Source organism: Hypomesus nipponensis, chromosome 21 (genome assembly GCF_054491055.1).
Source record: "Hypomesus nipponensis isolate SF chromosome 21, ASM5449105v1, whole genome shotgun sequence".
In the NCBI taxonomy this organism is placed as follows: Eukaryota; Metazoa; Chordata; class Actinopteri; order Osmeriformes; family Osmeridae; genus Hypomesus; species Hypomesus nipponensis.
In genome coordinates, this window is record NC_140381.1 from 2672501 (window position 1) to 2700000 (window position 27500).

Genomic DNA, 27500 nt, shown 5'->3' on the forward strand with positions numbered 1-27500 from the left:
CTCCTCTCTTCTTCTCTCCTCTCCTCTCCTCTCCTCTCCTCTCCTCTCCTCTCCTCTCCTCTCCTCTCCTCTCCTCTCCTCTCCTCTCTTCTTCTCTCCTCTCCTCCCCTCTCCTCTCCTCTGCTCTCCTCCCCCCTCTCCTCTCTTCTCCTCTCCTCTCCTCCTGTCAGGAGACACACCCCATATGGGAACCAGACAGACTACAGGATATTTGAGCTCAACAAACGGCTACAAAACTGGACGGAGGTAAAAAAACATGCACACGCACACACACTCACTCTGGCATACACACAGTTGCGTCAGTGTTGTAAGCTGTGCTGAACTTTGGGGCTCCTGTCCACCTGTCTGTCGTCCCCTGCAGGAGTGTGATAACCTGTGGTGGGACGCCTTCACCACAGAGTTCTTCGAGGACGACGCCATGCTCACTATCACCTTCTGTCTGGAGGACGGGCCCAAACGCTACAGTGAGCACACACACACACACACACAGACACACACACACACACACACACAGACATGATCTCTCTCGCGCTCCCATTCTGTCTCTGTCTCTCTCTCTCTCCCACACTTAAACACCCGGCCCCACCATCATCACCATCCTGTCTCCCCTTCTCACACTTCCTGTGTCCCGCCCCCCCCCCCCCCCCCCCCCCCCCCCCCAGCGATTGGCCGGACGCTGATCCCTCGGTACTTCCGGAGTATCTTTGAAGGGGGCGCCACTGAGCTGTTCTACGTGCTCAAGCACCCCAAGGAGTCCTTCCACAACAACTTTGTCTCCCTGGACTGTGACCAGTGCACCATGGTCACCCAGAATGGCAAGCCCATGTTCACACAGGTACACATGAGAGTGTGTGTGTGTGTGTTGGGGGGGGGGAGTGTGTGTGTGTGTGTGGAGAGAGGTAGTGTAGTGCTGCTGTCATGCAAAGTGTGTGTGTGGAGAGGGTATGTTTATGTGTAGAGGGGGATGGTGGATAGGTGTAGGGAGCCTGTGGGTGTGTGTTTGTGTGTGTGTTGGGGAGAGAGAGGAAGTTTCAAGGGTGTGTGTTTGTGTGGAGAGGGGTCTAACGTGGGTAGGCTGGGGTTCCAGTGTGTGTGACCTTCGACCTGCCCCCAGGTGTGTGTGGAGGGCCGTCTGTACCTGGAGTTCATGTTTGACGACATGATGAGGATCAAGACCTGGCACTTCAGCATCAGACAGCACCGAGAGCTGATCCCTCGCAGCATCCTGGCCATGCATGTGAGGAACACACACACACACACACACACACAGCGTAGCGTAGTAGCCATGCATGTGAGGAACACACACACACACACAGCGTAGCGTAGCGTACTAGCCATGCATGTGTCTCTCTCACCCACGTGACCTCTGACCTGCTCTGTGATAGGCCCAGGACCCCCAGATGTTGGACCAGCTGTCTAAGAACACCACCAGGTGTGGCCTGTCCAACTCCACCCTCAACTACCTCCGAGTGAGTCTCCACCCTCTCTCTCTCTCTCTCTCTCTCTCTCTCTCTCTCTCTCTCTCTCTCTCTCTCTGTCTCTCTCTCTGTCTCTGTATGTCTCTGTCTCTGTGTGTGTGTCTTGCCCTCTTTCACAAATCTCTAAATTGCATACTCACACAAATTCCTTAAACATCCCCACTTTTTCCTTCCCTCCCTCCCTCCTTCCAGCTGTGTGTGATCCTGGAGCCCATGCAGGAGTTGATGTCCAGACACAAGACCTACAGTCTCAGCCCTCGGGACTGCCTCAAGACCTGCCTCTTCCAGAAGTGGCAGAGGATGGTGGCCCCCCCAGGTACAGCACACACACACATATGTAGACACACCCACTGGTGCTAACCCGTCTCTCTAACTCCATCACACACACGCGTACACACACTTTGTGCTCTTAGCCAGCCAGCCACACCCCTAAAAACAAACCCACACACACGCTGTAGTCCTAACCCTCCTCCCCCCTCCAGCCGAGCCGGCCCGGCAGGCCCCTAACAAGCGGAGGAAGCGTAAGATGTCCGGCGGCAGCACCATGAGTGCTGGAGGAGGGACCAACAACAGCAGCAACAGCAAGAAGAAGAGTCCAGCCAGCAGCTTCCCCCTGTCCAGCCAGGTCCCGGTGAGTAGCCCTCCCTCCAGGAACCGCAGGCCTGTTCACCCTCCAGCCCCACCCCTCCCTTCTCACGGTGGTGCCTTCCTCCTCTCATTCAGGACGTGATGGTGGTGGGAGAGCCCACTCTGATGGGAGGGGAGTTCGGCGACGAGGACGAGCGTCTGATCACGCGGCTGGAGAACACGCAGTTCGACGCGGCCAACGGCCTCGACGACGAGGACAGCTTCAACAACTCTCCGGCGCTCGGGGCCAACTCGCCCTGGAACAACAAGGCTCCTTCCAGTCAGGAGAGCAAGAGCGACAACCCCACCTCCCAGGCGTCGCAGTAGAGCCCAGAGCAGCAGACAACCTCAAACCCCAGACATCGCAGTAGAGCCCAGAGCAGCAGCAGCAGCAGCAGCAGCAACAACAACCCCAGAAAGAGTCCAGAAACTCAACCCACCACCGCCAAGGAATCGTAGCCGAGCCCAGAAAGACGCAGACATCGCAATCGATCCCCGATTTTTTTTTTTTTTTGAAACTCAAACCCCCACCGTCAAGGAATCGCAGTCCAGCACACTCCCCGACATCGCAGTCGAGCCCAGAGCAAAGAAGCCCCCAGATGACACCGCCTATATCCCTCAAATGCGCCTACCGTACAACACCCTCTCCCCCAGGCATCGCAGTCGAGCCCAGAGCTCACTTCCCCATCTCATCTTTGACCTGTCCTGTCATTTCTCAACCACTGATGGTTTCACCTGAAGTCAGACTCCATCCAGCAGGGCAGGTGACCCATCACTGGCCTCGCCCGCAGAGACGAGCCAATAGGGAGGAGGTGGTGAGGGAGGAAGATAGGGGGCGAGGAAGGGGGGAGGGAGGAGGCTGGCAGAAGGATGGACAGTTGCCTAGGTAGTCATCCTACGTGCATCCGTGGCACTTAATTCTGCTCCACTGTGCCGCTGCAGGGGAGATGTGTGTGTGTGTGTGTGTGTGTGTGTGTGTGTGTGTGTGTGTGTATGTGGTGAATGTGGTCACCTTGGTGGGTTTCAAAGCCTGAACTCTGCTAAAACACGTGGACCAGAGTTAAGTCCTCTAACACACACACACAAACACAATCAGACTGGATGCTCAACTGTGATACTAGGGACCCCTCTTGCGCGCACACACACACACACACACACACACACACACACACACACAGGATGAAGAGATGGAAGGATCTTGCGAGCCCTACTTTCTTTGGCAACAGCAAGGCTGTGACATACTTTTAAACAGAGAGCATTTAAACACACACACACACACACACCTGTTTTAAGAATTTTTTACCAGTCTGGATTTCCCTAGAATGTTTTTTCTTGTTTATACGCAGGCATTTCAATAGTTCTTTTTTATTTTTTACCAATATTGAAACAGCTACAAACCAAGGAGTTAAACAGGTCTTTTATCTCCCCTAAAAAAAAGATATATTTGGGTTTTTATTAATCGTTTATGTTTATATAAGAAATAAATAATTTAGTGTGGATGTTTTTTTTTTGCGTTATTTTTTGAAGATTTTACATTTGTTTTTTGTGTATTTGTGCTTGTATATTTAAGGTAGTAGCAGTCTGACTGTAACAAGCTGTATTCTTACCTAGAGTTACCTAAAGCCATCATTATCTAATGTAAAAGAAGAAAAAGTTAAAAAAATGAAAAAATGACAACACAAACCTCTCCCATCCCACCTCCCTCCTCCCCAACAGCCCCTCCCTCCTCCCCAACAGCCCCTCCCTCCTCCCCAACAGCCCCTCCCTCCTCTCCAACAGCCCCTCCCTCCTCCCCATCAGCCCCTCCCTCCTCTCCAACAGCCCCTCCCTCCTCCCCATCAGCCCCTCCCTCCTCCCCATCAGCCCCTCCCTCCTCCCCATCAGCCCCTCCCTCCTCCCCAACAGCCCCTCCCTCCTCCCCAACAGCCCCTCTATCCTTTCCCCCAGCCCTCTATCCTCCTCCAGCCCTCTCCCATTCTACCTCCCTCCTTCCTCGCTCGTCCGCCTCCCTCTCTCTCCCCCAGTCCTCTCTCTTGTTAAACTTGTGTATATTGGATTGAAGACATTGCTCGGGTACAGAGTCACCACTTGAAGGAGTCACTTCTGAATCCTCGTTTTCTATTTATTGTCAGACTAAAAACACTCACACACCATTTTTACAACTGTCTCCGATATCTATCTGTCAAACCTTGATCATGAACGTAGTTGTTTACACTGCTACCGTAAAAATGTTGTGTCCCATCCCCTATACCATCCCATCCGTATAAATAGTCAATACATCAAATCAAGAGAAAATCTAATTGTATTCGTACAGCCCTTTTTTTTACAAGCAATGTCACAGACGGCCTCACAGACGGTCATAGAACTGCCCCTACGTCATTATTCAAATGATGTTTTCTGAAGACTGATCTCGCTATGTATGATTGTGTTCACGAATAACTAGCTGGTCAAATCAAATCATCGTATTTGTAACACAAACTGTCGTCTTTGTCATCACCATGGAGATATGCTGTGTGACCTTTGGCCACCACAAGAGGGCGCCCTAAACCCGTGTCGTACTCGGCTGTTCCTTGCTTTGTCTCCGTGACCCCCCCCCCTTACACACGTGGGTAGCTTTGTAACATTTTATTTTCTGTCCGAGAGTTGACATAAGACGGTAAACTTTTTTTTTTTTTCATGCCGTTTGTTTTTCCGGAGGAGCTGCAGTTGTGAGTGAATGGTGACTTCTCGTACCCTCTGCAGAATCTGTAGAAAACAAACAAAAAAAAAGACAAAATCCTTGTTATATTTTTTTTGATTTGGTTAGTTTCTGCCCTTGATAATTAATGTATGGTACCAATAAAAAGATACATTTTCACTTTAAAAAGATAATTGAGTTGTTGTCGTTTGTGCCTGCCCCCCCCCCCCCCCCCAACTCTAATTGAGTTGTTGTCGTTTGTGCCTGCCCCCCCCCCCCCCACACACACACACACACACACAAACGTACACGAGCTCATGAGACTGACCTGTTGCTTTGTTTTGGTTCCAGAAATAAAATAAAAACGATTCAAATGTCTGGGTGAGGAGACATATAAATATTACTTTGTATTTCTTTCTCTCATTCTTCCTGCTATATAACAGGAAGAATCTCATTCTATATAACGGGGAGAATGAGAGAAAGAAGGGGTTGAGATGTAGTGAGATAACATAGGAAAGGGAAATGAAAGGGTTGCGTTTGACATTTCAAATTCTGCTTGTCCTTCTGTTTAAAGATTTGGCCCACTCACATTCCTTGACGCAGCCGTATTGTTGTCGGACAAACACTCTTTGACTGTCTATCTGATGAGATTTTCTCTATTTCAGCGATGAGCACAATGAGATGATATGGTGCAATGCTTTTTCACACGACGACAGAAGTGTCAAACAGAGAAAATCAGAAACCTTCCAATAACAAAAATTACGTTTTGGTCTACACTACACATGCTTCTTAATTTAGTCTGTGTTGTATGCAGTTTTTTTTCTGCGTCATTCTACTTAATCCATAATCCTTTACATCGAGAAAAAAACAAAGAAACTGGATTTTGATGCAGATCAGCCATTTACACTGTGGACTCTGAACTGTGGAATATGACGGGCGTTAAGCCCATGCAAGGATAGACAAGCAAGCAAAGGGAATCGACTCGCAGCTTTCCGAGCTAGCTCCTGGCTAACAAGCTAGCTGTTTCAGACCCAATTAAAACTGCCATTCCAATTTAGTTTCTCTTAACGCTATGGATTCATAAAAACATCGTTCGATAGAGGTGAGAAGCGTTTATAACCCTGTGGAGTACCGTCCGTTGAAAGTTGTCTTGCATTTTCAGTGACGTATATAATGTTACTGGTAGACTAGCTAGCAAATATATTTTGCCCTGAAAGTAGGTTACGAGGAGCTAACATTTAGCAGTAAGCTAGCATGCTAGACTCGCTAGCGATACGCGATTCCTTTGAGATTAAAATACGTTTCGTGGTAGCTAGACTAGCTTTGTAGCTTCCTTAGCTACAGGAAGCTTCAGCTCCAAATCATATGATAACCCAATAATTTGGTAAATGTCCCAGTAAGACAGGTAGCTCTAGCTAGCTAAACTGCGAGAGTGCTAGGCTGGTTGGTACACATTCATGTTGCTTTAGTCAGCTGTAGGTAGCCAGTCAGTGTACCACACCAGTCACGATTGAGCAATAAGCTAGCTAGCATTGTGACTTGCAGTGCAGCTGCAACGCTCAAACTGCATCAACAAATTCAATATAACTCGCGAGCACAGTTAACGTTTTGGCACTGCACGATTAAAGGAAGTGGGGTGGAATCACAACACGTATAACCATCAACGTGACATTGTTTTGGTTGGATAATAAATACAATCAGATTAAAGCCAGGCCTAGCTGAATCTTATAGTGGAATTCGTACTGTGTATGCGTGAACAGTCAGTTCAAACAGGATGTGTGTACAGCTGTGTTGTAAGCCGGTCAGAGTAGTGAACGATCAGTACAGTAGCTACAGTAGCCTAGTTATTGACGTGCGAGGCAGTTGGTTAGTATGGTTGCTGGCATTATTTAGGCTATGTTACTGAACTGTCCCACCTCAACTAACAGACAGGGATGGCCTTTGAAATAAGACCTTCCGCTTAATTGCATATTTTGAAAGTGATGACTTTCATAAAACTGAAGGCAACAGGTTGCTCATATGTGACAGTAACAGTTATCATGTGTATCTAATTATGCCTTTACACGAAGGAATAACCGCTCTGTTGCTGAGCTACGCTAACTACATTCCAACTAGCCAAGCTACTTGACTGTGGATGATCTGTGGAATGAATGAGGGTGTGACGTTAGAGAAACGGTTGCCGTTCATTTGGAATCGTTCGGCTGGTGACTGTGTACTAATGACCCTGGTAACAGTTAGCAACGCTAACACGTAACTGTGTGTTTGCTGTGTAACTGTGTGTGTGTTCTAGACCCAGCCATGTCTCAGGTGGAGAAAAAGGCGGGGCTTCTGAGGAGAACATCCTCTTCTAAGAAACCCCTGAAGGAGAAGGTGGTGCTGATGTACGATGAGATCTTTGGGGTAAGAAGATGGAGGGATGGATACATGGAGAGAGGGAAGGAGGGATGGAGGTGTGTATCAAGTAAAGCCAGTGCTGATGACAATGTTTATCCTTCAGAAAGAGGACCCGGCCAAGAACAACCCTCGCTTCTGGGATGAGCTCTTCCTCATGAAGGTGAATGAGACTGTGGATAGATCTGGGTCTCTGACGAGACACGACTCTCACACACTGACTCTCTACCTCTCCTCCTCCCACCCAGGTGAATCTGGAGTATCTGGAGAGCAAGCTGGAGAGTGTGGATGGAGAGGAGGTTCAGAAGATCCAGGGAAACATCAACAGCTTGTTCCACCACTGTGTCCAGGCCCTGGCTGAGGAACACCAGATCAAAGTGGTCAACGCCCTGCAGGTACACTCACTCACGCACTCACTCACTCACTCACTCACTCACTCACTCACTCACTCACTCACGCACTCACATAAGCAAAATAAAAGTTTCAGCAAGGTTGAGTTATATCTCTTCTCCTCCGATCCCCCTCCTCCTCTTTTCCCCCTCCTCTCTTCCTCCTCCTCTGTTCCTCCTCCTCTCTTCCTCCTCCCCCTCAGACCTTGTGTGCGTTGTTCAGGGGAGTTCATCAGAAGAACAAGTCTACCTCTGGCTTCGACATCATCAACATGCTGATGGGCTTTGACAAGGCAGAGCTCCGGATGAAGGTCTGTCTGTCTGCCTGTCTGTCTGTCTGTCTGTCTGTCTGTCTGTCTGTCTGTCTGTCTGTCTGTCTGTCTGTCTGTCTGTCTGTCTGTCTGTCTGTCTGTCTGTCTGTCTGTCTGTCTGTCTGTCTGTCTGTCTGTCTGTCTGTCTGTCTGTCTGTCTGTCTGTCTGTCTGTCTGTCTGTCTGTCTGTCTGTCTGCCTGCCTGCCTGCCTGTCTGTCTGTCTGTCTGTCTGTCTGTCTGCCTGTCTGCCTGCCTGCCTGTCTGCCTCTCTGTCTGTCTGCCTGCCTGTCTGCCTCTGCCTGTCTGCCTGTCTGTGTGTATACCAAGCGTGTACTAAGTGTGTGTGTGTACCTGTGTGTGTGTGTGTTCTAAGTGTGTACCTGTGTTCAGGACCTGATGGAGAGCCTGGACAGCCTGCTGTGTGGAGACGGATCAGAGAGTCTGAAGAGCCTCTGTCTCAAGCTGCTGCTGTGTTTAGTTACGGTGAGCACACACACACACGTACGCACCCACGCACACACACACACACACACACACACGTACGCACCCACGCACACACACACACACACACACACACACACACACATGCACACATCGTTCTCGTTATACAGAAAGCAGGCTATGAAGTGCTGTGTGTGTGTGTGTGTGTGTGTGTGTAGGTAACGGACAACATCAGCCTGAACACTCTCCTAGAGTACGTGATGATCAACAGCATCTTTGAGGCCATCCTACAGGTGACAGATCAGGGGCTGCAGCTCAGTGGTTAGAGCATTTCACCCAGGTTTGACTCAGGTTCCCCCACATACTGTACATCACATCTCCCTCTCCCTCTCCCTCTCCCTCTCCCTCTCCCTCTCCCCTCTCCCTCTCCCTCTCCCTCTCCCTCTCCCTCTCCCCTCTCCCCCTACCCCCCCCCTCTCCCTCCCCCCCCCCCCCTCCTCCCTCTCCCTCTCCCTCTCCTCTCTCCTCCAGATCCTGTCAGATGTGTCCAGCAGGGGGCAGCATGGTCATGATGCTGTGGTCCTCCTGGCCCTTCTGGTCAACTACCGGAAATACGAGGTGAGGAGTGTGTGTGTGTGTGTGTGTGTGTGTGTGTGTGTGTGTGTGTGTGTGCATCTGTGTGTGTGTGCCCACTGAGGTGTCTCCTCCTATGTTATACTGCTGTGGTAACCTGGTAACCTGGTAACCTGGTAACCTGGTAACCTCCTGTGTGTCCTGCTGTGTCGGCAGTCTGTGAACCCCTACATCGTGAAGCTGTCCATCGTTGATGACGAGCCCACTCTGGACGTGAGTGTGCCTCCCCTGCACCCTCACACCTCTTCACTGCCTCTGCTGCCTCCCCTGCACCCTCACACCTCTACACTGCCTCTACTGCCTCCCCTGCACCCTCACACCTCTTCACTGCCTCTGCTGCCTCCCCTGCACCCTCACACCTCTACACTGCCTCTACTGCCTCCCCTTCACCCTCACACCTCTTTACTGCCTCTACTGCCTCCCCTGCACCCTCACACCTCTACACTGCCTCTACTGCCTCCCCTGCACCCTCACACCTCTTTACTGCCTCTACTGCCTGCCCCTAGCACCCTCACACCTCTACACTGCCTCTACTGCCTCCCCTGCACCCTCACACCTCTACACTGCCTCTACTGCCTCCCCTGCACCCTCACACCTCTACACTGCCTCTGCTGCCTCCCCTGCACCCTCACACCTCTACACTGCCTCTGCTGCCTCCCCTGCATCCTTTGCTGCCTCTGCCGTGTCATCCTGGCAGATTACAACACACAGTGTATGATTAACTGAGTTTGAAGATGACTGTGTGTGTGTGTTCTTTTCCAGGGAATGGGCATGGTTGTCCATCAAGCACTGACTGAATACAACAGGTAAGAACTTGTTATAGAACTTTAAACCTTCTAACTTTCAAAAATCTCGAAGAAGTTCAATTCTAACAGTTGCTTTAAACTTTATGTATCGTTATTAGGTGACATTATTTTGAGTCCCAAGTTCTATTTTTATGCTTCAAAGGAGCATGCATATTTAACCACAGCTTGATGTGTTTGTCAGCCTGTTTGCAAGGCTTTTAGAGCTGCTTATTGAGGATGTAAACACAGTTATCAGTCTGTCTGGTTGCTTAGCAAGGAACATGAAAGGGATGGAGAACATAGACATCTGTGTGTTTCTGTCACTCGCACATCTCTGAAGAGAGATCTGAGAATAGAGAAGGATGAGGAGAATGGGCCTCAGATATCCTCTCATCTCCTATATACCCTCTCTCCTCTCCTCCAATTCCTTCTCCTCCCTCTCTCCTCTCCTCCCCCTCTCCTCTCCTCTCCTCCCATTCCCTCTCCTCCTCCTCTCCTCTCCTCCCATCCCTCTCTCTCTCCTCCTCTCTCCTCTCCTCTCCTGCAGGCAGTACAAGGACAAAGAAGAAGAGAACCAGGGAGGCTTTTTCTCCACTCTGACCAGCATGGTGAGACCTCAGAACATCTTAAGTCCCCACACTCAGCGAGGACAGCCTCCACACTTCCTGTCCCTTCCAGCCTCCCCACTTCCGGTCCCTTCCAGCTCGGTCACATAGTAACCTCTGGAACACAGATCCCACCAGCTAGTCTTAGTAAACATGAACTGGGTCCGTGAAAGAGCACAGGATTGGAGTTTCCTTGACACCGATGACGACTGATATAAAAGGGAGCTCTGAGTTTGTTATTCCTGATCTGAACTCAGTGTCACTCTGGATAAAAGCTAAATTAATTACATTTGTAATACCGCTCCTCTCCACAGGTGGGCAGTATGTTCATAGCCGACGCGGACGAGAAGCTGTCTGTTCAGTAAGTACTTAAGTACAGTAGACCTGAGCCTCCTCATTGTCTGAATAGCGCTCATCTTCCCTTGACTGTGATTGGCTGATTGACCTCTGTGCCCGCCTCTGTTCGTCCTCAGGACCAATGAGGCGATCCTGCTGGCTCTGTATGAGGCTGTGCACCTCAACAGGAACTTCATCACCGTCCTGGCTCAGGTGACGGCTTCTACTGTTGTCTGTTGTTTTCTACTGTCGTCAGTTGGTTTCGGCTTGTCTACTGGTGTCTGTTGTTTTCTACTGTCGTCAGTTGGTTTCGGCTTGTCTACTGGTGTCTGTTGGTTTCTACTGTCGTCAGTTGGTTTCGGCTTGTCTACTGGTGTCTGTTGGTTTCTACTGTCGTCAGTTGGTTTCGGCTTGTCTACTGGTGTCTGTTGGTTTCTACTGTTGTCAGTTGGTTTCGGCTTGTCTACTGGTGTCTGTTGGTTTCTACTGTCGTCAGTTGGTTTCGGCTTGTCTGTTGGTTTCTACTGTCGTCAGTTGGTGTGTATACTGGGGGTATTTTCTGTTTTGGAAACCAATCCTGGCTGCTACTGAGAGTCCTTCTCCCACCTCCTCCTGACCCTCATATCCCTTACGTCTCTTCCCTCCATCCATCTCTCTCTCTCTCTCTCTCTCTCTCTCTCTCTCTCTCTCTCTCTCTGTCTCTCTCTCTCTCTCTCTCTCTCTCTCTCTCTCTCTCTCTCTGTCTCTGTCTCTGTCTCTCTCTCTCTCTGTCTCTCTCTGTCTCTCTCTGTCTCTCTGTGTGTTTGAGAGACAGATGGGGACACACTTTTTTTTCTCTCCTTCGGTTCCTTTGCGTTTTGTCCTTTTGTGTTTTTCTCCTCTATCAGACCTGGCATCTGTGATGACTGATAGAGATGATGGAGTGATAGAGGAAAATAATGAACAGAGAGTGCAGTCAGATGCTGACTGGGAAAGGAGGAGAGGAGAACTGATGTTTTTGTATTTTTTCCTCATTTATTTAGCAAGTACTTTTCTTTGTACGTAAATGTCTCCTTCCTGCCTCCTAGGCAAGGTCAGGGGACAGACCCAACACTGTTGAAGCTCTCTCTCTCTCTCTCTCTCTCTCTCTCTCTCTCTCTCTCTCTCTCTCTCTCTCTCTCTCTCTCTCTCTCTCTCTCTCTCTCTCTCTCTCTCTCACACTAGCCCTCCCTGTCATGCTCATCAGGGAACATCTCTCTGCCAAGCATGTGACTTCTGACCTTGTCTTGTTTCTCATCTGCCAATCAACAGAGTCACCCAGAGATCGACATGGCAACCACTCCCGCCTCTCCGGTTCCGACCACTCCCACGACGCCGCTGGGGACGACCCCGCCCAACCTGGACAGTGAGTGACGTGATTGGTCAAACTGTCGATGTAATATGTGATGTAATATCGTTTTGTCCCGAGTGTGGTTGTACTACAGTCTTACCTGGTTTAACCCTTGTTGCTAGGCGGACTAGAGCTCTCAGACTCTTTTAACCTCCTAAAAAAGGAAACGAGTTGAAAACGTTCTAGAATAATCTTCCACGCGTTTCAGCATCCATTATTGATAAGCCTTCCCATACTGTGTCTGTGTGTGTGTGTGGTCTTGCCTCCCATGTTAGACTGTGATTTACAAGGACTGTAATCCAGGTCACTCAACACATATATAGTTAAACACTGTAGAACCTCCCTACACACACACACACACACACACACACACACACACACACACACACTCACTCACTCACTCACTCACTCACTCACTCACTCACTCACACACGCACACACACACACACTCTCATACACACACACACACACACTCACACACACACACACACACTCTCATACACACACACTCTAACACGCACACACTCACACACACACACACACACACACACACGTGTGCTGGGGCTGTTTAAACATGTACATCTCTCTGGAGATGGGCTCAGGCAGGACTCTTACTGGATGAAATATTAACCTGCTGCTAATACAGAAGAAGCTGCAGCTCTCTCTCACACACACGGTGCCAACACAGGACACACACACACACTCACACACGGTGCCAACACAGGACACACACACACACTCACACACGGTGCCAACACAGGACACACACACACACTCACACACGGTGTCAACACAGGACACACACACACACTCAGATCTCGTGATATTGAGTTTTTATTTGGTGATAGTAATGTGATTATGAGGTGATAGTAATGTGATTGAGGTGATGGTAATGTAATAGTAATGTGATCGAGGTGATGGTAATGTAATAGTAATGTGATTGAGGTGATGGTAATGTAATAGTAATGTGATTGAGGTGATGGTAATGTGATTGAGGTGATAGTAATGTGATGGTTAATGTGTGTGCAGTGATGAACAACCCAGAGCTGCCTCTAGACCCCAACCTGCAGACCAGTAACCTGCTCATCACCTTCCTCAAGTACTCCTCTATCATCATGCAGGACACCAAAGGTAGGAAAGACCCTCCACACCTCTCTCTCTTTTTCTTTCTCTCCCCTCTCTCTCTCTCCCTCCTGATGTGTCTCTCTCTCTCTCTCTCTCTCTCTCTCTCTCTCTCTCTCCCTCCTGATGTCTCTCTCTCTCTCCCTCCTGATGTCTCTCTCTCTCTCTCCCCCCTCTCTCTCTCCCTCCTGATGTCTGTCTCTCTCTCTCTCTCTCTCTCCCTCCTGATGTCTCTCTCTCTCTCTCTCTCTCTCTCTATCTCCCTCCTGATGTCTCTCTGTCTCTCTCTCCCTCCTGATGTCTCTCTCTCTCTCTCTCTCCCTCCTGATGTCTCTCTCTCTCTCTCTCTCTCTCTCTCTCTCTCTCTCTCTCTCTCTCTCTCTCTCTCTCTCTCTCTCTCTCTCTCTCTCTCTCTCTCTCTCTCTCTCTCTCTCTCTCTCTCTCTCTCTCTCTCTCTCTCTTCCCCTTTCTCTCTCCCTCCTGATGTCTCTCTCTCTCTCTCTCGGCCAATTCCTAACCCTAACTCTGTTGTTGTTTCAGATGAACACAGACTCAACAGTGCCAGGCTGTGCCTCATCATCCTCACCTGCATAGCAGAGGTAAAGAGAGGCTTGCTGTCACCTCCCCTCTGATCTCTCTCTCCCTCATCTCTCTCTCCCTGATCTCTCTCTCCCTGATCTCTCTCTCCCTGATCTCTCTCTCCCTGATCTCTCTCTCCCTGATCTCTCTCTCTCTCACCCTGATCTCTCTCTCCCTGATCTCTCTCTCACCCTGATCTCTCTCTCCCTGATCTCTCTCTCTCACCCTGATCTCTCTCACCCTGATCTCTCTCTCCCTGATCTCTCTCTCTCCCTGATCTCTCTCTCTCCCTGATCTCTCTCTCTCACCCTGATCTCTCTCTCCCTGATCTCTCTCTCACCCTGATCTCTCTCTCCCCGATATCTCTCTCTCTCTCCCCGATATCTCTCTCTCTCCCCCCGATATATATCTCTCTCTCCCTGATCTCTCCCTCTCTCCCTGATCTCTCCCTGATATCCCTCTCTCCCTGATATCTCTCTCTCCCTGATATCTCTCTCTATGATCTCTCTCTGTTGAACAGGACCAGTATGCTGATGCCTTTTTGCACGATGACAACATGAACTTTAGAGTCAACTTGCACAGAATGGTAAGGAAGACCGCCTGTCTGTCTGTCTGTCGGTCTGTCTGCCTGCCTGCCTGTCTGTCTCTTCACCCTCTGCTCTAACTCTCTCCAGCCTATGAGACACAGGAAAAAGGCTGTGGATAAAAACATCCCTTCTCGTCCTCTGGTGTGTGCCGTTCTAGGTAGGTGGAACCTTGATCTACGAGCTCCACATGTTCTCCAACGTCTACCTTCTGTCTTGAGTTTAACCCTGTCTCCCTCTCTGTCTACACCCCTCTCTCCCTCTCTGTCTACACCCCTCTCTCCCTCTCTGTCTACACCCCTCTCTCCCTCTCTGTCTACACCCTGTCTCCCTCTCCGTCTACACCCTGTCTCCCTCTCTGTCTACACCCTCTCTACCTATCTGTCGATACCCTGTCTCCCTCTCCGTCTACACCCCGTCTCCCTCTCTGTCTACACCCTGTCTACCTCTCTGTCTACACCCTGTCTACCTCTCTGTCTACACCCTGTCTCCCTCTCTGTCTACACCCTGTCTTCCTCTCTGTCTACACCCTGTCTCCCTCTCTGTCTACACCCTGTCTCCCTCTCTGTCTACACCCTCTCTCCCTCTCTGTCTACACCCTGTCTACTTCTCTGTCTACACCCTCTCTCCCTCTCTGTCTACACCCTCTCTCCCTCTCTGTCTACACCCTGTCTACTTCTCTGTCTACACCCTCTCTCCCTCTCTGTCTACACCCTGTCTCCCTCTCTGTCTACACCCTCTCTCCCTCTCTGTCTACACCCTCTCTCCCTCTCTGTCCTCCCTCACTCTCCCCTTCTCTCTAGATCTGATGGTAGAGTTCATCGTCACTCATATGATGAAGGAGTTTCCTATGGACCTCTACCTGTAAGATGGACGCACACACACACACACACACACACACACACACTACACTAACTCACTATGACCCTGTAGACTTGCACTCTGTCATACACTGTCGCTTGACCCAGACCACCTCTGTCAAACACAGAGTGTATACTGATGATGTGTGTGTGTGTGTGTGTCTGTGTGTGTGTGCAGACGCTGTATCCAGATCATCCATAAACTCATCTGTTACCAGAAAAAGTGTCGGATCAGGCTACACTACACCTGGAGAGAACTCTGGTCAGGTAGGAACACACACACACACAACACACACACATTTTTACAGTTTACAAAAAAAGGTTTTGAACGGTAGAATTTGTTTTTCTTGTTCAATAGAGACGTTCCTGATCACCCATGTCAGATATGCATGTCAGAGCCCAGAACTTCTTGACTTTAACTTGAGTGAAAAAGTGTAGTCGGCGCTTAAACTACTTCTACTTGAGTGACTGATGCATTGAACATTGTGTGTGTGTGTGTGGTCTTGTTTTGGTTTTGGTGTCTCAATCTCTGAGAGGGATGCTGTAATAAGAACACTTCATAAATATATTCATGATAACAGCTCTGGAGAGAGACTGAAGAAAGAAGCTGTCTGTTAATATATGGCTCTTGACCGGAGGCTAATGTGTGTGTGTGTGTGTGTACGCCTGTGTGTATGCTCCACAGCTCTGATAAACCTACTGAAGTTCCTGCTGTCTAATGAGACCATCCTGCTGGCCAAGCACAACATCTTCCACCTGGCTCTCCTGGTGAGACCCTGGTCCCAGACCAGCCCCTAGCACCTTCCCCTCTCCCCTTCCACCTGGCTCTCCTGGTGAGACCCTGGTCCCAGACCAGCCCCTAGCACCTTCCCCTCTCCCCTTCCACCTGGCTCTCCTGGTGAGACCCTGGTCCCAGACCAGCCCCAAGCACCTTCCCCTCTCCCCTTCCACCTGGCTGTTTACTCTGATGAGACACTGGCCCACTTCCAAACAAATGCCTGCTCCTGTACATTCTCCTTCTCCTGTTCCTGCTTTTGGTCCTCTCTCCTTCTATCTCTCCTTCTCTCTCTCCGTCTCTCTCCCTGTCTCTATCTCTCTGTCTCTTTCCCCCCCGTCGCCCTGTCTCCCCCTGCCCCCTCCCCCCTTGGTCCTACCTCGCTCCAGAGCGGAATTTGGAATTCTGTTCAGAGGACGGTCTGTGATGTGATTGGTTGAGACGAGAGGCTTTTGAATCCCAGCTCTAATCTGATAGCCCTGTCCTGCAGGAGAAGTGCTGTATCAGTGCTGCTGCAGCCTATCTATATGTATGAGACACACGCACACACACACACACACACCTTTATTTCTGCCCAACACACTCTAACTTTATCGCTCAAATTCAGAGTAGCAATTATTAGTCTTTCTCTTCTCTCTCTCTCTCTCTCTCTCTCTCTTTGTCTGTCTCGGTCTTTCTCTGTCTCTGTCTCTGTCTCTCTCTCTCTCTCTCTCTTTCTCTGTCTCTCACGCAAACACACACACACACACAGGGTCATTGAAGGAAGCTTATCAGACTTGTGTCCTTCTCTCCTGACTCCATTGTGAGTGCCACCCGGCATGTGATTGGAGAGAACAGGGATTGTGCTCAGGCTTGTACTGTGTGTGTGTGTGTGCAGGTGGTGAACCTGTTCAACATGTTCATAACGTACGGAGACACCTTCCTGCCCACCTCCAACAGCTACGACGAGCTCTACTACGAGATCGTCAGGATGCACCAGGTGTTTGACAACCTGTACTGCATGGGTGAGACGCACACGCACGCACACACACATGCTGTTATATTCATTCAGGTTTTCTCTTTGCTTTTCTTGGCTCTAACACTCTCTTCTGCTATGTTCTCCCTCTCTCTCTCTCTCTCTCTCGCTCTCGCTCTCGCTCTCGCTCTCGCTCTCGCTCTCGCTCTCGCTCTCGCTGTCTCTCTCTCTCTCTCTCTCTGTCTCTCTCTCTCTCTCTCTCTGTCTCTCTCTCTCTCTGTCTCTCTCTCTCTCTCTCTGTCTCTCTCTCTCTCTCTCTGTCTCTCTCTCTCTCTCTCTCTGTCTCTCTGTCTCTCTCTCTCTCTGTCTCTGTCTCTGTCTCTGTCTCTCTCTCTCTCTCTCTCTCTCTCTCTCTCTCTCTGTCTCTCTGTCTCTCTCTCTCTCTCTCTCTCTCTCTCTGTCTCTGTCTCTGTCTCTCTCTCTCTCTCTCTCTCTCTCTCTCTCTCTCTGTCTCTCTCTCTCTCTCTCTCTCTCTCTCTCTCTCTGTCTCTCTCTCTCTCTCTCTCTCTCTCTCTCTCTCTCTCTCTCTCTCTCTCTCTCTCTCTCTCTCTCTCTCTCTCTCTCTCTCTCTCTCTCTCTGTCTCTGTCTCTGTCTCTGTCTCTCTCTCTCTCTCTGTCTCTCTCTCTGTCTCTCTCTCTGTCTCTCTCTCTCTCTGTCTCTCTCTCTCTCTCTCTCTCTCTCTCTCTCTCTCTCTCTCTCTCTCTCTCTCTCTCTGTCTCTGTGTCTCTCTCTCTCTGTCTCTCTCTCTCTCTCTCTCTCTCTCTCTCTGTCTCTGTGTCTCTGTCTCTGTGTCTCTCTCTCTCTGTCTCTCTCTCTCTCTCTCTCTCTCTCTCTCTCTCTCTCTGTCTCTGTGTCTCTCTCTCTCTGTCTCTGTCTCTCTCTCTCTCTCTCTCTCTCTCTCTCTCTCTCTCTCTCTCTGTCTCTGTGTCTCTCTCTCTCTCTCTCTCTCTCTCTCTCTCTCTCTCTGTGTCTCTCTCTCTCTCTCTCTCTCTCTCTCTCTCCTCCAGTCCTCAGAGTATCCACCAACACAGGCCAGTGGAAGGAGCCGGCCAGTAAGGTCACACACGCTCTGGTCAACGTCAGGTAAGGAGACACACACACACACTGCATACACACACACACACTGCATACACACACGTGCTGTATGTGCATGTATAGAGAATGGATTTGTGGTGGTTGGATTGAGCTGTATAGTGCGTGTGGTCTGGTTGAGCTGTGGTGTTGTAAACAGGACCTAGGAGGAAGATGAACACCCAGAGATGCAGTGTGTTTACACGAGGAAGGAATATTTAAACCCTTTTTACGACACGGGGCTACACACACACACACACACACAGTGTCATCTCTCTGGGCTTCACAGCACATCCTCGGCTGCTTGTCTTAAATCTTTCAGGGGGTGGAGGTGGGGGGTGGAGGTGGGGGGTGGAGGTGGGGGGTGGAGGAGAGGGTCCTAAGCGGTTTTCGACTCGATCGACTTTAGAGCTTTTTCATCAAGCTGGACCTACTCTGTGCGTGTGTGTGTGTGTGTGTAGATAGAAAGAGCTTCTCTGACTGTGGCAGGTTTGATTGATTAGTTAAGGAGTGAGAAGTGTGTGTGTTGTATTGTGTGTGTGTGTGTGTGTGAAGTCTAAAGATGGTCGTCTCTGACTACGAGGGCAGCAGCCTTATGGTTGTGTGTGTGTGTGTGTTTCAGGGCCATTGTTAACCATTTTAACCCCAAGATTGAGTCCTATGCTGCTGTGAACCACATCTCTCAGCTCTCAGAGGACCAGGTACGTTCTGCTCCCTTATGATGTCACACCTGCTCCCTTATGATGTCACACCTGCTCCCTTATGATGTCACACCTGCTCCCTTATGATGTCACACCTGCTCCCTTATGATGTCACACCTGCTCCTTTATGATGTCACACCTGCTCCCTTATGATGTCACACCTGATTCTTTATGATGTCGGAGGACCAGGTAAATACTGATGATGTCATTATCATCATTTAGCAACAGCGAGGATCTTGGAGATTGAGGTTGATGAAGGATGAGGAGAGGGGGAACCATGGTTACGGAGAAAAGGAGAGGAAAGAGGTGGAAGATAGTAGTCTCCATTGATGATTGATCCCCCCCTCCCCTCCAGCAGTAATGACTCCCAGGGCTGGTTGGGCTGAGCAGCTCAGTGAATAGAGAACTGGTAGATCTGATACACCAGTGATGGATCTCATCATTATCCTCTATAATTACCCCCCCCCCCCTCCACACAAACATAATCACTCCCCACAAACACACACACACATAATCACCCCTGCATCTCCCTCATGTATTCACCGCACACCGGTTAAAGGTGCGGTGACGTCATTTTCCCAGCTAGTGGCTCTCCATGGAAACTGGAGGCTGCTTGTGTACTTGAGTATTGTTGCTAGTGTTGGTGAAGTCTTCTGGTTGTCTATAAGTTGGATCTCTCTCATGTGGACAGCTTGTGTTCACACACACACACACACACACACACTGTCTTCTTCTCCAGCGGACCCACCTCAACTCTTCCTAGCCTCTTCTTGCTCCTTCATTGGATATTTTTAGATCTAAGTCTAAAAACACATTTGTATTCTTTAGATTTGATTGATAGCCGTGTCCAGGGTTTGTAACCCGGGTTGCCTCACCCAACCCCCCCCCCCCCCCCCCACAGGTGCTGGAGGTGGTACGGTCCAGCTACGACACTCTCACCCTGAAGCTGCAGGATGGTCTGGACCAGTATGAGAGATACTCTGAGCAGCCCAGAGAGGCTGGCTTCTTCAAGGAGCTGGTGAGAGACGGGGGGGGGGTGTCAGTGTGTGTGTTAACTCTGGGGGGGTGTCAGTGTGTGTGTTAACTCTGTGTGTGTGTGCGTGTGTTAACTGGGTCTGTGTTTGCAGGTTCGCTCCATCAGTGTTAACGTGAGGAAGAACGTGTCCCTCAACACGCTGAGTCAAGACCTGCTGCTCAGAGAGTTCTCCACCATCTCCTGAGCAGCACACGCACATCGTTCCTCAACCTCCCAATGGGGAAACACACCTGGCTTCTGAGAGCAACACACGCACAAAAACAAACACACACACACCTGATTGATGGACACAGATGCACGCCATCTCTCCCTGTTTATCGTTTCACCCAGCGTGTGTGTGTGTGTGTGTGTGTGTGAGTGCTGTGGCAGGACTGTTACCACCAGATAGATGTCCACACATAAGACCCTCCTCTCCTTCCCCTCTCCTCTCCTCCTCCTATCCTCTCCTCCCCCTCTACTCATCAACTCTGTTAATATTGTAACTAACTTCTGTTGCCATAACGATCATGGCTTTCAAGCGATTCATTATTGTGTTCGGTGACGAAGATGAGATTTTATTTGTGACTGATGATCTGCCGTGCTTCTAACAAAGCTTGAGCCAGTTTGGCAAACACTATATAGTCTTCTTATTTTGTTCCTGGAAACGACTAAACCGACAGCCAGGGAAGTTGTTTTTCTAGACTGAATGTGCAGATTGCTCCCCCCCACACACACACACACACATACACACCCATATACACACACACACACACACACACATGCACACAATTGAATCATTCACATTCTGTCGCCATCGACTGAACGTTTTGGGGAAGGATGCGAAATGTGCACACTGCGTAACGTTGGCGATGTTGAACAAAGCCCTGATGGGAGAGCCACTGTTTGGTGTTGTTGCACAAGTCCTAAAACTGACACAGCAAAACACAACATAACTCTACTGTCTAACTTCCCTGCAAAAAACCCAACCGTCTAACTTCATCTGCAAACACAACAAGACACTTTAGGACTGGGACAGAGGAACGTCAGAGGAACGTCAGAGGAACGTCAGAGGAACGTCAGAGGAACGTCAGAGGAACGTCAGGGGAACGTGTCGCACAGGGATGTCCAGTCTGTCACGCTCCAGGTCTGTGGACTGGTAGAACGTCCTACGTCTTCTGTCGTTTTGGAACGTGTTTTTGAACGTATCTCAGCCTAACGCACCTTTCAGACCCATTTTTCTTCTTCAACTGGAGACCGATCCTAAATGATTCAGGTTTTCTTTAGTCCTGAAGTGTAGTGGGACGATCTCTCCCTCGATCTCGCTTCCCTCTCTCTGTCTCTCTCTGGTGTTCTATTAAGTTGGAATATCTGTCTGTTTTCTTTTTTTAAATAAAAGTCTGTTTCCTACTTATTCTCTCCATGTCCCTTTTTGATAGCCTGGTGGATCTCAGTGTAAACAGCTCCACGTCAGACGCTCCTGCATGTACGTGTGGGTAGACGCGGTGGGCATAGCACACCAGCGTCCCGTCGCTATGGTGACTAGGTGACGTTTATGGGATGTGTTGTCTGTGGAGGATTGTTGGAGGATGGATGTTTACCCCCGAGCCTTCGTCCCTACCTCGAAAAACAAGATGAGTCTTTTCCATCTCTTTCTCCCTATTCTCTCTCTCTGTCTCTTCCCATCATCCTTCTTTCTCCCTCCCATCAGTAGTGTCCTTTTCCAGTGTTAAAAGAAGAGATACGTAGATTTATGCGGATGTGGAGTTTGTGGCTTTAGGACAAGAGAGGGATATTTCTAGAAAGATTGAGCACCCTTGCACAAACGCACACACAATAGCAGACACACACACACACACACACTAGCAGACAGACACACACAGTTGACCAGATGTTGACAGTTGACTTGAGGTTGACTTTGAGATATGAAACAACTGGCTAAGCTGCTCCCAGGTCAGTTCCAATTATTTCCACTCCTCCCATCTCTCTTCCTCCTCCCATCTCTCTTCCTCCTCCCATCTCTCTTCCTCCTCCCATCTCTCTTCCTCCTCCCATCTCTCTTCCTCCTCCCATCTCTTTCCTCTGTCTCTTTGTCCTTCACGCTTTCCCTTCTCTATCTCTCCCTCTTTCAATCTCCTCTTCCCTCCATCCTAGGCTCCCTTTGTTTCCTTCATTAAGGAGGTAATTAGCTAGAATCTGTGGTAAACTTGATCCTGTAATGATTAAAGAAATACACAAACACACAAGGAAAGTGTGAGCGTTTTAAGAGTGTCTGAGCAGTTGGCCTTGCTGTCGCAGTGACCTGACATGGTGGGAGCTAAGAGGAGGTAGGAGGAGGCATGCTGTGTGTGTGCGTGTGTGTTATTTGACTTCACAACCAAATGTTGTCTTTGAGTAGTCAGGAGAGTGCAATGTGAAGGAGTGAGCGAGAGAGAGGGGGGGCCCCCTTAAGGGAGAGAGAAAGGGAGGAGGGGAAGAGAGAAGGAGAAGGGAGAGGAAGGCGAGACAGGGGGAAGGAGGGAGACGGGAGGGAGGGAGACGGGGGGAGGGAGGGAGAGAATGAGGAGGAACAGAGAAAAAGGATGGAGAGAGGGATGGAGGGGTGGTGTGATTTAATGCATACCTGTAATGGACAGAAATACTTCTGCTCTTAGCGTATCCTCTGAGGAGAGGTGTGTGTGTGTGTGTGTGTGTGTGTGTGTGTGTGTGTCTGTGTAAAACGAGAAAGGGATGGACGAAAAGTTGCAGAGGTTGACTGGCTGTGCTGCATCCTCTTCGCTGACACTTTGCTGTGTGTCTGTGTGTGTGTGTCTGTGTCTGTGTGTGTTCTAATCCGGGGGGTCTCGGGGGGGTTGAGCTCCCCCCTCCACTTCCTTTTGTCACTGACCTCCAAAGGGCCCCCCTGGAGGGAGGGTCAGACCTCTGGATCTCCTTTAAACTCAACACTCCCTCTCTTTCCCTTCCCTCTTCCTCCTTCTCTCTCTTTTCCCTTTATCTCCCTCTCTCTCTCTCTCCCTCTCTCTCTCCCTCTCTCTCTCTCTCTCTCTCTCTCTCTCTCTCTCTCTCTCTCTCTCTCTCTCTCTCTCCCTCCCTCCCTCTCCTTGATGCTCCTTGCTCTCCTCTCTTCTTCCATTAGTTTCCTTCTCTCTCCATTGTCTTCTATGATCCTTCCTTCCACTCTATTAGGTGCTATCAGACTGGCCACAGGGAAGGTCCATTATGGTAGCCAGAAACCCAGCAGCAAAGCTATAAAACCCCCAGTTGCAGGTAAGCTGGGCCATCACTCTTGTTGGATGATTTCTTGTTGGAGTAATAAAGGAGGGTTTTAGCCCCAAACTTGGCAACCGCTGAGTAAAACTCAGTAACGGAATGCCTCACTTGATTTCTGGGTTTGGAGGCTTGTAGTGAAATGATTCACATGATATAAACACCATCCATCCTGTTGGTGCTTCCTCTCTCTCTCTTTTATCACTCCATCTCTAGGTTTTCCATCTGTCTTTGCTTTTTCCTTTTGCTTCCCTCCTTTCTCCCCCTCCCTCCCTCCCTCCCTCCCTCCCTCCCTCCCTCCCTCCCTCCCTCCCTCCCTCCCTCCCTCCCTCCCTCCCTCCCTCCCTCCCTCCCTCCCTCCCTCCCTCCCCCTCTCCCTCCCTCCCCCTCTCCCTCCCTCCCTCCCTCCCTCCCTCCCTGCCCCCTCCCTGGCTCCCTGTTCTGTCTCACACACTAATCAGCCTCCAAATGGACACGCTATGCACACGCTAAGAGCGTGTCTAAGGGGACACGCCATCCACACGCCAAGGCATCTCTGTGGAGTGTTTGCATGATGTGAGGCATCGTGTGATGAAAATGCCTGTAGGCGCTATTACAGTGTGTGTGTGTGTGTATGTGTGTGTGAGGTTTGATCGGGGGGTGTGTGCATATTTTGACTCTGTGTCTTAATTCAACACACCATAGTCTAATGTTCTTTATGGGCTATAACTGCACACCAAAACGTACATCAACTAAGACAGAGCTCTGGGCCACACCTACACACACAGACACACTCACACACAGACACACACACACACACAGACACACACACAGATACACACACAGACAGACACACACACACACAGACACACACACACAGACACACGCACACACAGACAGACACACACAGACACACACACAGACACACACACACACAGACACACACACAGACACACACACACAGACACACACACACACACACACACACAGACACACACACACACAGACACACACATACACACACACACACACACACACACAGACACTCACACACAGACACACACACAGACACACACAGACACACACACAGACACACACACACACACACACACACACACACACACACAGACACACACACACACACACACACACACACAGACACACACAGACACACACACACACACACAGACACACACACACACAGACACACACACAGTGGACAAAATGTTGGATGAATATCTGAGGACGCTGATGTGTTCACTGGCCAGCACAGCATAACTGCCCCATAACCTCTCACCCTGTGTGTGTGTATGAGGTGTGTGTGTGTGTATAAGGCAGGGCCGGCCCAAGCCTTTATGGGGCCTTAAGCAAAATTGATTTGGGGGCCCCTCTGCCTCGCTTATCTTTGCCAATAAAAAAAAAAGAATATATTTTTACATAATACACTAAACTGTAATTTCACTAGCTGTTGGGGGCCCTCTGGTAGCCACAGGGGCCCTAAGCAGCCGCTTAGTTCGCTTATGCCTTGGGCCAGCCCTGGTATAAGGTGAGTGTGTGTGGTTGTCTGAACTGAACTTCTAAGTCCTCCCTTGGTAGTTTGTAAACAAATACACACCATAAATACTAAGGGCTTAAATACTGTGTTTTCCCTGTTTTCCTTCTTAGTTTGCTTCTCTCTCTCCCCGTCTCTCTTTATCTCCCTCATTCTTTCTCTCTCCATCTTTCTCTCCCTCTCTTTATCTCCCTCATTCTGTCTCTCCATATCTCCCTCCCTCTCTTTTCCTCTCTCTCTCTCTCTCCCTCACTCTCTCTCTCTCTCTCTCTCTCTCTCTCTCTCTCTCTCTCTCTCTCTTGCCAGCTGTGGATCGACCCCTGTCTGTTCCAGCTGATGACATCATAATCCCTCGCCTGTCTGTCAGCCAGATTTAATTCATTATCACCCAGACAGTCTGAGCGTGTGTGTGTGTGGGGGGGGGCTTTATCCTCTGAAGAAGCTTTATTTGAGAATAATCTTCAGTAAACTCTTTTTTACTGGAATGGTGGATTGATAGCACCGCTGTTATCAACATCTCTGCCTTTGTTTATTCAGGGGAGCGTTGCTATAGCAACCCAGTGTTTGTGTTTGTGTTTGTCCGTGAACCGGAATGTTCTAGAATGTAACCTCCTTGTGCTGGTGGTCTGGAGTGTCTGAAGGACTTGGAGCTCCCCTGGCCCCAGTATTCTAAACACTCAGAACTCTGTTCTAAATGGTCTGAAGTGAGTTAGTTTGGAACCTATGAGGTTCTATAGAACCGGGTGTTTCTTCAGTGGAGTGAAGGTAGAACCCCTTAGTACCTGTCTGATCAGGAAGGTTGTCTGGAGGGGGGCATTAATCCCTGGAGGCAAGAGAGCTGGAAAAATATCACGCGCTCTGACACAGAGACACACACCTACATCTATCTACCGGCCAGTCACAAGGGGGCACGTGCCCTAGACAACAGCATACCCTCACGAGAAATTTAAGAATGGAATCTGTTTACGGGAAGAGGATACAAAAAATGCCTGACCAGCACTTTCCGTAGCTCTGTTGTTTCCAATAAAAAGCTTTCTCATCACTGATATCCGGCTTAACTCCCCCTTAAAAGGATTAAAGCGCCGCTAAACACTTCGCGCGTGCTCACGCATTATAACAACACCCAGTGGCTCTAGGTGAGAGAAAGTCGATTTCACCCTTTCTTTCCTTCTCCTCTTCTGTCAGCCACTAGGCTCGCGATGCCTGGCAGGCAGAGTTCGAAGGGACAGATGCTAAATGCCCTTCACGGTGACTGAATATCTCATTAAAGTGTTGTTATGAAGAGATTTGAAACTTCAAGTTAATGATCTTCACTCAAAGCTCATCATTCACCCCCCCCCCCCCCCCCCGCTCATGTTATTTATGTGTGTGTGTGTGTGTGTGTGTGCTGTGTTTTTTTGTGTGAGTTTGTGTGAATGTGTTCATTCGGAGGAACGCTCAACTAATATTAAAGAGAGGGTGCTTTGTCAAATCCAAAGACCAAGTTTTTTTTTTATTAGCTAACAAACGTCTAACGTAACAAAGCAGTCGGGTCAGGTAGGAACGAATTATGTTGTTATGTGACCCGATTCTTAATTATTTAACTTGACTAAACCGTTCAAGAGGAAAGCCGTTAACTTGAGTGCGTCTCGGGAAACGGATTGAGTGGCTACACCTGCGCTCGCTCTGTGATAAGTTCACTTTAGAGAGGCGCACGAAGAGAGCGGACGTGAGCGCGTCTCCGGTGGAGAGCTTCCACCGTCTCGCCGCCGATGCCGGTGTGTTCGGAAGGTGAAAAGACAACCGATCCATAGGTTCAGTTATAGGAATCAATCAACTTTAAATCCAGTCGTTATCTGTATTTTTCACAAACGATCGATGCGGAAACAAGCAACGAACGCTCCGGACTGATAGAACAGCTATAGGCTACCGGGACCGAGGGTCGGGGAGGAAAAGAAAACGTGGATCTTTCACCGCGTGGTCTGGTAAGCCCGTCACCCGAACATGAAGTCAAAAAGTCGGGATCAGAGTTTGTCTGATTCCCGTGCTGATTCCAGAGAGCTGGACGGTTCATACGACCCGCTGACAGGTGAGCGAAAGAGACAGTTCTGTTTAATTTGCATGTTATATCTGTTTTGGTTGGATGATTTGGGGTTCATTTTTGGAAAGTTTGCTGACCTGGCTTGAGTAGCTGGTTTAACACTAAATATCAGTAAGAGGTTAATACATCAATAGCCTAGGTTTTCTACAACTGGCAAGGTAGGTTATATAACCTCTTTGGAAAATTACATTTCACTAACCGTTGGTAAAAACGTCCCCATGCTGCATGACGGAATTAAAATTACATAATTAAATTAAATTACATTTAAAAAATCATCAAGCGCTCTGTGGAATGATCAAGAGCTTTATGATTCGCTGAGTAAGCCGTCGTTAGCTTAACCTTGCTTTTCCATTTCCTAATCGACCGGTTGATAATTATCGGTGCGTGGGAGTGAACTGGGAAGGTGCAATTTCCTTTGCCCATCATCATCAATTCCTCCCCGGTGCTGGCAAAATCTAACTGGCAAGGTCATCCTAACTCGTGGCGTTATAGGGGACTATAGGACGGGAGTAGAAACTTGGCGTCCAACCGGGTTTACCGGGTGTGTCTAAAACGATCTCATTCACCCCTTTCATGTCCTACCCCCCTGATTCTTCAGTCCACCCCAACTAGTTCGAATGAAATTTCGAACGATTTCGTATTCGATTTATGACTCCTTCAACTGAGTTCCAATCGTAGCCTGTTCGCTGTGGTCACATGACCGCGTGTTCCTTACCTTGGATGTTTCCGTTAATGTTCGTTTTAGTTTCATGTCGAACTTGTTATAAAGTAGTTTGTCATCGTCTCTCTCGCGCTGCTGTGATAACAGCTAATTTCAGAGAAGCTGGCGCCCAACGTAAGAGCTGCTCCTAACACGAAC

The 27500-nt window shown here is 49.3% G+C and overlaps 3 protein-coding genes and 1 long non-coding RNA gene across 9 annotated transcripts in view; 3 read left to right on the forward strand and 1 right to left on the reverse strand.

Moving 5' to 3' along the window:
- The window catches only part of ldb1b (LIM-domain binding 1b), an 18294-nt gene extending 13318 nt beyond the window's left edge, over positions 1-4976 (forward strand). For all 5 annotated transcript variants that reach the window (XM_084685570.1, XM_084685572.1, XM_084685569.1 and 2 more), the window contains 8 exons: positions 171-246; positions 362-464; positions 663-835; positions 1115-1237; positions 1386-1469; positions 1671-1794; positions 1961-2109; positions 2202-4976. In XM_084685570.1, the coding sequence (XP_084541696.1) occupies positions 171-246; positions 362-464; positions 663-835; positions 1115-1237; positions 1386-1469; positions 1671-1794; positions 1961-2109; positions 2202-2432 (1063 nt within the window). In that variant the 3' untranslated portion in view covers positions 2433-4976. The remainder of the gene's footprint in view (positions 1-170; positions 247-361; positions 465-662; positions 836-1114; positions 1238-1385; positions 1470-1670; positions 1795-1960; positions 2110-2201) is intronic.
- On the reverse strand, positions 4728-5629 carry LOC146237433 (uncharacterized). 2 transcript variants are annotated; one of them, XR_014740600.1, is made up of 3 exons: positions 5372-5629; positions 5111-5238; positions 4728-4850 (listed from the first exon to the last, which is right to left on the reverse strand). It is a non-coding gene; the product is annotated as an uncharacterized LOC146237433 (long non-coding RNA). The 2 variants fall into 2 exon arrangements; XR_014740599.1 differs by lacking the exon at positions 5372-5629 and having other exon boundaries at positions 5111-5365.
- Positions 5630-5736: 107 nt separating this feature from the next.
- Positions 5737-21173, forward strand: armh3 (armadillo like helical domain containing 3). Its single transcript, XM_084685498.1, has 26 exons — positions 5737-5884; positions 7073-7182; positions 7280-7336; positions 7422-7568; positions 7766-7873; positions 8265-8357; positions 8534-8608; positions 8847-8933; positions 9105-9161; positions 9711-9754; positions 10281-10341; positions 10653-10699; positions 10812-10887; positions 11965-12058; positions 13073-13174; positions 13706-13764; positions 14265-14330; positions 14419-14488; positions 15132-15192; positions 15367-15455; positions 15874-15956; positions 16841-16967; positions 17987-18062; positions 18673-18751; positions 19653-19769; positions 19879-21173. Exons 2-26 carry the CDS (start codon positions 7081-7083, stop codon positions 19969-19971), a joined length of 2070 nt encoding a protein of 689 aa, XP_084541624.1. The 5' UTR covers positions 5737-5884; positions 7073-7080; the 3' UTR covers positions 19972-21173.
- Positions 21174-26365: 5192 nt separating this feature from the next.
- The window catches only part of kcnip2 (Kv channel interacting protein 2), a 7137-nt gene continuing 6002 nt past the window's right edge, over positions 26366-27500 (forward strand). The window contains exon 1 of the mRNA XM_084685642.1: positions 26366-26629. Within this exon, the coding sequence (XP_084541768.1) occupies positions 26545-26629 (85 nt within the window). The 5' untranslated portion in view covers positions 26366-26544. The remainder of the gene's footprint in view (positions 26630-27500) is intronic.